The 10965-nt window shown below is 46.0% G+C and overlaps 1 protein-coding gene across 8 annotated transcripts in view; it reads right to left on the minus strand.

Annotated features, from left to right (window-relative positions):
- Nrp2 (neuropilin 2) overlaps window positions 1-10965 on the minus strand; it is a 119169-nt gene that overhangs the window by 85507 nt on the left and 22697 nt on the right. For all 8 annotated transcript variants that reach the window (XM_013520730.1, XM_013520731.1, XM_005397004.2 and 5 more), the window contains exon 3: window positions 210-391. In XM_013520730.1, the coding sequence (XP_013376184.1) occupies window positions 210-391 (182 nt within the window). The remainder of the gene's footprint in view (window positions 1-209; window positions 392-10965) is intronic.

Genomic DNA, 10965 nt, shown 5'->3' on the forward strand with positions numbered 1-10965 from the left:
AAAACGTTGCTTCCTTTTATTTGGAGCCCCCAACTCTCTGTTTCTTAGTGTGCGCCCTCATGTCGCACCATGGCCTGAGCCAGCTTTCAGTCTCCAGGCATCTCTGGTACACCTTGAGTCTCTTTCCCTCGGCCACCATTCAAGACGATGAAGTCGCAGCCCTTTCCACCTGTCACTCCCTTCCCTTCTCTACGGAGGGACACACTGACCTGTCTTGAAGATCTCATAGCGCAGGGAGAAGCCTGCCCCCTGCCGGGCGTAATCAGACGTGAACTTGATGTAGAGCATGGACCCCGAGGAGATGATGGTGGGCGGGGCGATGTTCCCACAGTGCTTGCCCAGGAGGTCTGCGGACTCGCTGTCCCCATCCCGAATCTCAATGAAGTCATACCTAGATCGGGGTGGAGAAAGGGACACAGGGGGAAAAGATCAGCCTGAGCGGGAGAAAGACGTCTCCTCCCGCTCTCCCCATCCACTTGGAGCAGGTCAGGTGTTTCAGAGCGATAAACAAGTCCATCTCGCTTGCCCGTGTCAAAGGCAAACAGCCGCAGGAAGTCGCACTGCGTCGTTAAAGTCACACATTGAGCGGTGGGCGGGAACAGCAGCGTTATTCAAAGATCGTAAAACAAACACTGTTTTCTTCTCTCTCTACCATCACTTTTATTTCATTACGATCTCTCTGAATCTTAGTTTCTCCTTCTTAGCTCTGTGTCATTGCAAGTTACCCCTGAGTCTCTTTGAGGACCAATGTCCTCATCTGCAAGGTGAGAAGAAAAATATCCACTCCAGAAGTTTGGGGTGGAGACAGAATAAAAAATATATGCTGCACATGTTTCAGAGACATTTACTTTGCTGCCTCTCCATTTCAGCTTTCTCCTAGGCCATTCACTCTTCTTGTTTATCTTCGATTGAGAGTGACAAAGACTCCCCACACCAGTGGGCCACCTCACTCCTTGAGATGACTCTGCAAAACTTCAGCTCAGTGGCATCTAGTCAAGAACACATTTGGAAAAGGAATCAGAGGCATTTTAAATAAGGCAATAAAAACCATTCTCCAAAAGCAGGGCTGAATCCCTGGGGACCCCTGTCTATGTGTACACAACTACTGGCCCCAGCAAGGGGCGGGCCAGGCTGCCCTCCCTAACCCAAGGCCTGTGCCCCTTTCCAACAGGGCAGGGCCGGGAAGTCTCGGCCAGGTTCACCGGCTGCTGCATGCAGGGCCCCTTTTATCTTGACAGACACACACTCTTCGGCCATGGCAGAGGCTCTGGCAATCCTCACTGTGTCCTGTCTGTTCTTTCTAGAATCCAAGTTGTTACCTTTGTCACAACCACTGTGGTGCGAAACTTCTTCCCCACCAGCTCCCTTCCAGTTGCTGGCCACTGTATTATTATTTGCTAAAACTGTCCATCTCCTTCGCCTTCCCTCCCTCTGGGTTTATTTTGCATTAACCTGTTAAAACAACACTTAAGAAATCTCTTTCTTGGGATGGAGAGAGGGGCTGGAAACGTGCCCTCCGGGACGTGCCCGCAGCTCTGTGACGTGCAGGTCTGCGGGAGCTGGCTGTCTGCACAAGTGGTTGATGTGAGCTGGAGAAGCCCGAAGCCTCACTTCAGCCTGTGGGAACCATATTTCAGATTCCTCAGCCACTTCCAATAAAAAGGTCTGTGAAGGAAGAAAAAGCAGTGGACCAAGAGTTGTTCCTTCTTGGACCCAGAGGGCTGGGCTCGTGCAGCTCAAAGAAAGGCTGAAGCTGACTCCAGTCTGGGGAAGTTGAGTAAGGTCCTGGGATTTTCTGGCAGGTTGAGAGGTTTGGGTGGGGGAATCTGTTCGGGTCTGGGATTTTGGTGTGGGAGGTGGCAGGCTTCCTTGTTTCCAAAGCAAAAGTGAAAAATGCTGAGTTTGCTCTCAGGGGAAACTCCCCAGATCTTCTGGAAAAGCCCTGCAATATTCCTACCCTGAGGTAAACAAGGGGCAGCTCCTCTCCAGGAGCAACGAGGAGGCCCCAGCTGTGTGCACCTAACCAGGCTCCCCCAGCTCACCTAGAGGCTGATGTGGAGGGCTCTGGGCACCAGAATTCCAGTCCCAAAACTAGACAGAGCTGGGTTTGGATCCAGATGACCACATTTTAGATGGGTTCCCTCAGGTATGTCACTGAACCTGAGTCTCAGAAGTGGGGAGAATAAGAGTAAAAAGGGATATTAGGATTTTCTACAAGGGTTCCTGTGAGATTTAAATGCCTGAATCTAATCTGTGTAGGGTTACTACTTTGTCATATGAAATTTAAATGTGGTTTGTTGTATTTTCACACCCACTTCAGAGGCTGAGCTGTTGGGCAGAAGTGACTTACCCTACAAGAGAGCAAATAAGCAGGGATGTAAATCTGTTCAAATGTTTTGGGAGGCATTTTGGCAAAATGTGATCAAAGTTAATATGTACATAGCCTTTAATCCAGTAGTTCTTCTGCTGGAAATTTTTCTTAAGAAAATAATCAGGCAATTGTGCCAAGATGTATTTGCATCTTCATGCATACACTTTTAAAAAAAAGTATGTGAAGAGTGAGGAGATGCTTTGATTATAAATAGCGTGATGTCAAAAAGCTCAACCCTAGGAGCGAATGAATCAATTTTTTTTTTAATTTTAAAGAGAAAAAACCCTCAGAATTTCAAAACAAGATCAATTTCGGTAAATTGTATGAAATGAAATATTTTAGTCAGTGGTGCTACAGATATAGAATTTGTGTTTTTATGGAAAAAAGTTCATGATATACTGTTAACTTTAAAAGGTAGACTTTTTTAGAAGTACATTTTATAACATATATATTTATTTCCTGTCTGAAAAACTACATGCTAAAATATTAACAGTGGTGAGATACACAGATGATAGAATAATTGGTAATTTTTACTTTCTTTGTTTTCCTCTGTTATTTGAATTACTTATGATAAGCCTACAGGTTTTACAAAGCCAAAAGTATCTAAAGTAAGGCTAATTTTCTGAGGTTCCTTTTTTCAAATAGAATTGCTGAGATAAACCAAGGTATATCAAATGATGAAGTAAACCGCCTTCATCACCATCACCACTTATCTCATATACTTGGTGTGAGGATCAAAGGATACGGCATGTTGGGATACCTAGAATAGTGTAGGAGACAGGGCCCACCTTCAATAAATAGTTTTTAAAAAAACAATATTGTAACTAGTCTTTGTGTTGACAATTTCTTTAGGAAGGACAAAGAGATGCCCTTCCCTGTACTGGCTTGTTCCTCAGAAGTGGTTGGCTAATCACCCATGCAGTCATTTAGGGGATTAACAAAACCAGCCAAGAGGCAGGGTTTCCACAAATGCCATCACTACAAGCTTGCCTCAATTCACTCAATGCGTGTACCACCCCCAGCCCATTCTTCCCATGTGGCCACCAACAAATAGAGCCTCACATATCTACGTATATGTGTAGTGAGAAGATATACTTTTGAAAAAGGTTTCTTTAATTCAATCGTATTATAAATTCTCTCTCTGAGCTTGTTAGTTAAAGGACCCCTCTGGTGAAGCCTTTTGTGAAGCAAATAATCAGCCTTTCCTTGAACTTAGGAAAACGGATTTTCCTATCAGGTTTGCTTGGGGGGGAAGCGATTCGGAGTGACAGTTGCGCTTTGGTGGCTGAACTCCCCTCTCCTTCTAGTGTCCTGGTTCTGCCCTGTGGACAAGCCCCTCTTAACCACACAGCCTTCTGGCTGGGCTTTTTATACAAAGGGCACACTCCAAATGACACGCTGACTTCATACAGAATGTCTCACTTACCTCCCTTGTGACTGGCTCATTTGGGAAAATTTTTTATTATTAAGGATTTGCTACAGCTGGAGTAAATCTCCTTAGAAATTTCAATGTTGTCACGTTCATTTGTGAGGAGGCTTAGGAAATTTGTGATCTTGGAATAAATACGGCTTTGCAACCAGCACTGAATTTCCAGTGTTTGTTTGGTGAAGGAATCTGGGGTACAGACTCAGCCTTCACCCCAAAGATAGCCAAGTAGGATAATGTGAAAAGCTGTTCTGCTCCTAACATAATATTCATTTTTCCTGAAGGCAACATAAACAAGCTAACAGACATATTAACTACAGTGTTTGCATTTCATTATTCATAATCTCTCTCAAATGAAAAATTCCTTTCAAAGCTTTAACACTACCTCTTATTATTTTATTTATTTATTTTTTCCTGAGCTGGAGTAGCCATCCCTACTCTCAATTCTTCTTTTCTCTCTAAAATGGTTCTCTGAATATGTTTTTACTTTTCACCACAGAGATTCTGACAGCTGCATATAGGGCATTTGTCTAGAGAATGTTTTCTGTACTTTCTTTCTCAGCTTCAAAATCTTAATTCCTTCTCCCCAAACTCACATCTGGGGTGTGGGAATCTTGACAGTGGAATTAATTGTAAGAGTACACAGGAGAGATATGAACAAGCAATAATTTCATCTCTTGCACTCATCACTGGTAAACATAAAAAGAGGCTTCTTAGTGTCCTAACTCTATCCATGCCTGACATTTCCCAGTAGGGTCCTCCTCCTGTGTTGGAAGATCCGCCATGCTGAGCCCTTCCTTCAATGCAGGATGACACCTAATCCCAGGGAATGTCCACCATTATGGATGAGCACAAACTGGTTGTGTGATGGGATGTCTACATCAGATCCTCTAAGCAAGAATGCTGTGCCCATTCTTTGGGATTTGGGTCTATATATGAAAATGCCGGTACCCAAGACCAGAGGTCAAAACCTCTGCCAGCAGTGAGTCCTTTCATGCTGCTTGTCTCATTGGATGGTTATGGCATTTTGTAGACAGCAAGCTCTGTCCTGTCCCTGGGCCTTTGTACTTTCTCTTTCCCTTGCCCGCTCTACTCTTTGCTAGCTTTGTCTGTGGCTGTTTTTCATCCTTCAGTCCCAAATGCATCTTTCAGTCCTCCTCAGAGAAGTGTGTCCTGACCTATTTCAGATGGTGCATACTTTTTCTTTATCTCGTTGTGTTCTTTTTTCTTTCATAGCTATTATTATAATCTAGAAAGGTCTTGCCAATATACCATGCATTGTTTATGATCTGTCTCCTGCACTTGACAGTGAGCAAAGTAGGGGTAATGACTTAGCTTTCTCACTGCTGGATTTCTAATATTTGTTGGTACGTGGCACTGTCTGTTGAGTGAATCAACAAATAAGGGCCATGCACTGTGTGTTGCATGTTGGGAAGGTGCTTGCCATCATGATGTTTTTCCGAGGAGTTTAACAGGTTGCACCATGTTAGCTCTTCTGCCTTTGGTCCCAGCACACGCCCTGAGCTATTCTGGTTGTATCTGAAAACCGAAATGTTGCCTCCTGACACAAAAACATGAAATATAACATTTTGCAGGGAAGAAACATCTCAAATCATGCTGACAGCATTTTCACTATTAGCGGCAAACAAATCAACTATAATTAAAATGCTGTCAAAGTGATTTGAGATTTTTCTCACACTTTCAAAGTTCCATATTTCATGAGTAGATTATCCAGGCCTGAGAAATTACCACCTCCTGGAGTGCCTTTCTTCCAGGAAGCTCAAAGACTGCTACCAATGCTGTCTTATTAATCCTTACATTAAAATTTGCAGGAGAATCGGAGGGAAAGCCAACACTGCCATGCACAACTCCCCAGTGAAGACACTGCCTGTGGCAGGGGGAGGCTGGGGACAGGGCTGCATAATGTTGAGGTCCCTGGTCAACTCAGGCCCGAAGCTTGGGCTCAGTATGCCCACTCAGCCTTTAGGGAGAAATCTGCTTATTGTCAGATCACATGCATTTTAAGAAATAAATTTCATTTCCTTGAATTTTTCCCTTTCATTTGTACCCTTCATTTCATAAGAAGCTAATGTACTAAGGGAAAACGGTCATATGTTATGAGCGTCTACTTTGGACCAGATCCTCAGTTTGGATATTATTCCACTTAATCCTCACTGAATGAACACCTGGCCCTGTGATGCTTGCCATTCATTTGAAGATGCAAAATCTGAAACTCAGAGAGGTTAAGTGACCTGCCCAAGGTCACATGGCAATAAAAGGTCAGGGGCAGGCTTTGAACCTAGGCAACCTCCCTGTGGGCATCACAGACTCCTCCCTTTGCTTCATCACTCAATGAAGAACTGACAGCAATGGAAATCTCAGAGTGCAGCAGCACAGACCAGCAAGTGGGTACCAGGCGGAAAGAAACCTTTTAGTCTCAGTTAGGTTCCCACACAATGGGCGTAGAGTATGAAAGAGACTTAGTGGAAGCTTGTTCATTTTTAGTTAGTTGTTCTGTTTAAATAAAGCTTGCAAGATGTGCCGAAATAGACAAATCACCAACGGGAAGAGGGAGCAGATTTGAAATTCATGGTTTCAAGATTCACCCAGAGGAAATCTAGTTTGTGAATGTTCAGATGGGATAACATATCAATTTTTGTAAACGTGGTATTTTTATAAGTGCATGTACACCCATATGTGAACATATGGCCCATCCAGTGAGAAAATAGGACCCTGTGTATTTATAAACTCTTAAACCATCATCCATATATCCTAAAGTCCACAAGTTTCCAAGAAGGCCCACAGTGGAGGTTGGGCAACCCCTGGAATTGTACACTGACATTTTGTGTGTGTGTGTGTGTGTGTGTGTGTGTGTGTGTGTGTGTGTGTACATTTCCCAGGGGATGGGGTCAGTGACAAGAGAAACCTGACATGACGCAAGATGCATGTGTCTCCTAGCGCATTGGGAACACTGGGAAGCACAGCCAGTGGGCTTTGTGGACAGACCTGCTGGTCCCTGGTGGTGGCAGACAAGCTGCCTACTCGGTTGGTTTCTGCACCCATGAAATGGAAATAACAACAGCTCCTGGGTTTGGGATGGTGGAAAAAATAGAAAGGCCCAGCGCAGTGTTAGATGCCTGAGACACCACCATTCACACAGAATAGGATGGCAGACTTGAGAAAGAGAAGAGTTACAGACATGTAAAACCCTGCAAACCTGACACGAGAAGATGAAACAGCTGTAGTTCCTGTCTCAGTTCGCCTCGCCTTGCAGCCAGGTTTCTCCAAATCCTTCTCCCACGAAAATCCATCCGCAGTGTTTCAGTCACTTACATTTCTGAGATTTTATTTCAATCCTGGGTCCCGAGCCCAGGCTCTGGAACCAGCCTGCCATGCTTGGTCCCAGACTGCCTCTTCCCCATTTGCTGAGTGGTAAACAGCAAGGCACTCAACGGTGCACCTCAACAGCGGGTAGTAAGTGCTCAATGAGTCAATGTTCTTATTGCTGCTGTTAGATTTATTATTGCTGATCTAGCCCCGAGGCCTCAGTCCTAGAATTCCATGTCTGCTTGTGGATCTGCATTGGTGCCCAGGACCTTTTCCATAGCTCTTGCTTGCAGCTGCACTTTCTTCCTTGATTTCCCTGACAGACTGAGCTGTTTTACTTGCAATTCCCTCCTAGTCAGGGTCACGACGGCCCTTTAGAAGGGAGGAAGTCTGACCACCCAGCAAAGGAAATATGCTGAAAGACTAACTCAAAACAAACTGAAGGAATTATTCTAAAAAACCTTGAAGGTAAGAAAATGGAAACTACAAATAACTTCTATTTATAATTGCTGGCTGTTTTTCTGCAGAAGCCCAGGGATGATGGAGAGGCGCCTGCCGATCTCATTGTTCCTGGTGGAACAGGCTGCCAAGACCGTTCTCAACATGAGGAAGGAGACCCTGTAGACAGGGTGGCTGGGAAGTCTCCCTGCAGGGAACTCGCAGAGAATTAAGGGCATACAAAAAAGCCGGCAGCTCTTCTGCCCTGACCACCCCCTCAAGTAACCACAGCTTCCCCCACTGCCCTCACTCCCCAGCGAGGCACATTCCTGAGCTGCCCAGCTTTGCTTGCCTATGGAAGGGATGACTCTCCAGGCAGCCGGTGCCAGTGCGAAGCGTAAGGTTTGTGCACAGCCTGTTTTCAGCTCAGCTGCTGGATCTTTCTTTTGCCTGTTCTGCATCTATAGACTCCTAACATTCTGTGTTGATGCCAGAGTACAAAGTAGGTAAGAGAAGCCCGCCTGCAGTTTGTGTGCACTTCTTTCTTTCTAAAGGTAGTAGCTGCTGCTGGTGCTCCAATAGGAAGGTGAATCCTAGTAGGGCTGAGGCTTACTACATTGTTGTGTGCTAGCATGGGTCATTCATGCTGTCCTATCTCAGTATGTTGGTCTCATAAATGGGCACAAGGATCGCGCCTCTCAGGGCTGACTGAAAGGGGCACAAGGCAACTGGTAGCCACTAAGGGGAAATAGAGTGCGTCATCTGGAGGCCCTGGTGCGTTGGCAGCCACCTCTACTTGCCTGGGACATGGTTCACTGGGGACAGGCTTTCACTAACCCTTGCTCCCGGAGGACCCCGTTGTGAGAGCAAAGTCATCACCTCCCTATCTGTCCAAAAATGGGAGCCTGCTGAGAACAGAGGTGTGCTAGGCATCAGGGATCAATCGCTGCTTCAAAAGGCCTTTTTCATTTTTGCAGGGATGTAGGCTCCCAATAGGTTTCTGTCCCCTTTTGCTGACATTCGGCCTCCATAACAAAACCGGGAAGATGCAAAACTTGTCTGAAAAATGTGTCGTGCCGATATCCAAGCAGGGGCATTTGGGAGTAGTAGGTGGCAGGTGTGATGCTTCAGAGCTTCACGTTACAGAGCTCAGAGCTGCTCCTGGCTCCAGGGGCCAACTTGTCACTACTGTGCGAAAAGCACTGGGGTGTGAGGGGTGTGGGAATGACGGGTCTGCGCTAATGCCCAGGCAGGAAAAGGCGGCTGCACACAGGGTGGAGATTCTGAATTGACTCTTGTGGCCAGTCAGCTGGAACTGCTTCCGCCTCTCCAGCCGCCACTCACTTAGTCACTGTACCCTCCACAGATGCTGCGTTCTGGAGTGTGGTGACTGCACGGAGTGCAAAGCCAGCAGAGGTCAGGCCACGAAGGTGACAGCCTGCACCTCACCCGTCACAGAACTGCTCCTTCTGTCTGGAAAGGGCTGACCTGGGTTTCCTGGACTTGGAAGCGGCAGACATTCTGCAATATTGGGTCCTTTTGGTCTGACTCTCATAAACCTGTGATGGTCTATGTCTAGAAAGGACATGGGCTTCTGAAAAAAAAAAAAAAACGGAGCCAGATTGCAGGAAGTTTCCAAGCAAGATGGGAACAGTGTGAGTCTGAACTTGAAGGACCTTTGTTTATCCCACAGCCTAAGTGGGCTGTATGTTTTGTGCATGAATTGCTGGTTGCCTGGCTGCTCACCATCCTGCTGCCACCAGCAGGGCCCCACCCACGCGTGGGGAGGTGTAAGTGTGAGGATGAACCGTAAGAGCCACGCGTGCCTAAGGGTGCCGTGGGGAAGAGTGCACAGCAGGGACTCCCACGGGACAGTTAGTCGCAGCCTGCCCTGAGTTTGGACCAAATCCTGTATCTGCTTGGACTTCAGTTTCCCAGGTCATAAGACCCTCAAATAATAATAATACTCTCTTATCCTCCTCCCACTCTCCAAGGATGACACACAGATAAATCACTCTGAACTTTCAGATGAAAGGTGCTCTATAAACCTGAGGTCTCATCAGCTGTAATTGTTACAGTAATTATTTTAATGATAATAATGATGATAATGGGAGAAGAGGGGTGGGAGGGGACAAAACCTCCTACCTTGAGACAAAGAGAAACTTCCATTAGAACCTGCACCGCGCTCCCTTCCGCTCCCAGCCCGCCACCATCCCTCTCCAACTGCCAATTCCTGAGCTGAAATATTATTTACTCCTTTCCTTTCCAATAAAACAATTATTTGTTCCACCGTTTCCCTCTCACTCGCCCTCCGGTGTGTCTAGCTTGGCCCTGACAGCTCAGCCATGGACTGTTTACATGTCTCGCTCACCCTCCCTGAGTCTGGTTCAGCTCCATTGACACTAAAGGCAGGAGAATTCTCTCTGTGTGAGGAATCAATTACTTCCGCTGACACTCCATTACTGGCCCTCACATCTTCGGATTCCAGACGAGAAGGAAGGTGGTGGTGGGGACCGCAGGGAATTTGAAGAGGGTGGGGAGGGGTGGAGGGGCTGGAAGGGGATGGTGCGGAGGCCTCCAGCTTGTGCTCAGAGACAGAGACAGCCCTCTCTCTCCTTGACTGCCCAGCTGGCACCCAGATAGGACCACATTGCAGGAAGAGGCAAAGAAAAGAAATAAAAAGAGAAAAGGATGAGAGAAGGTTTGTCAAGGCTATCTGAAAGCATCAGGCAGACCCCAAATCCCTGACCACTGGACAGCAGGTGACACTGCTATGAGGGGCAGCTTTGGGCTACTTGGCCTCCAATCCAGCCTTATGGTGGCTGCCAGAGTAACCTCCCAGGGCCTCAGCATGTCCATCTGTTCAATGGGAATACCACCAGCCCCACAGTTTGCTGTGGGAGTTAAATGTGGACAGCACCTGACGTCTGGCGAGAGCTGGCTAAATGTTTGCTATTATTGCCTAACTGACAATCTCTCCACACTGCCTACAAACATATACTTGAGCTCCTAACAGAGCAGAGCAAAAAAATGTATAAAGACTGCCAAGATACTTGGCTACAAAGCTAGGAAAAAGGCATTAAAAAATCATGTGGATATTCTTTGATCATGTAGAGTCCTATGCTGCCCTCCTAAACCTAAGCTGGCTCACACCTACTTCTTTCTTTTTTTGCTTTTTCTTTCTTTCTTTTTTTCTTTTAAATTTAGTTTTGACCCAGCTAACATTTTTCAGGGATTTTCCTTTTAGGAAAAAATGTTTGATTATGTAAATTAAATACAACCATCTCTACCCTGTAATCAGCTGAGGGGAGTTGTGAGGTACAAGGTCCCATGATGAAGGACGATTATGGAAGCTTTTTTCTAGAAGAAAAGACAAGGGCAGCTAATTTTTATATATATATAT

The sequence above is a fragment of the Chinchilla lanigera genome, unplaced genomic scaffold (assembly GCF_000276665.1).
Source record: "Chinchilla lanigera isolate Chin_1 unplaced genomic scaffold, ChiLan1.0 scaffold00056, whole genome shotgun sequence".
Lineage (NCBI taxonomy): Eukaryota > Metazoa > Chordata > Mammalia > Rodentia > Chinchillidae > Chinchilla > Chinchilla lanigera.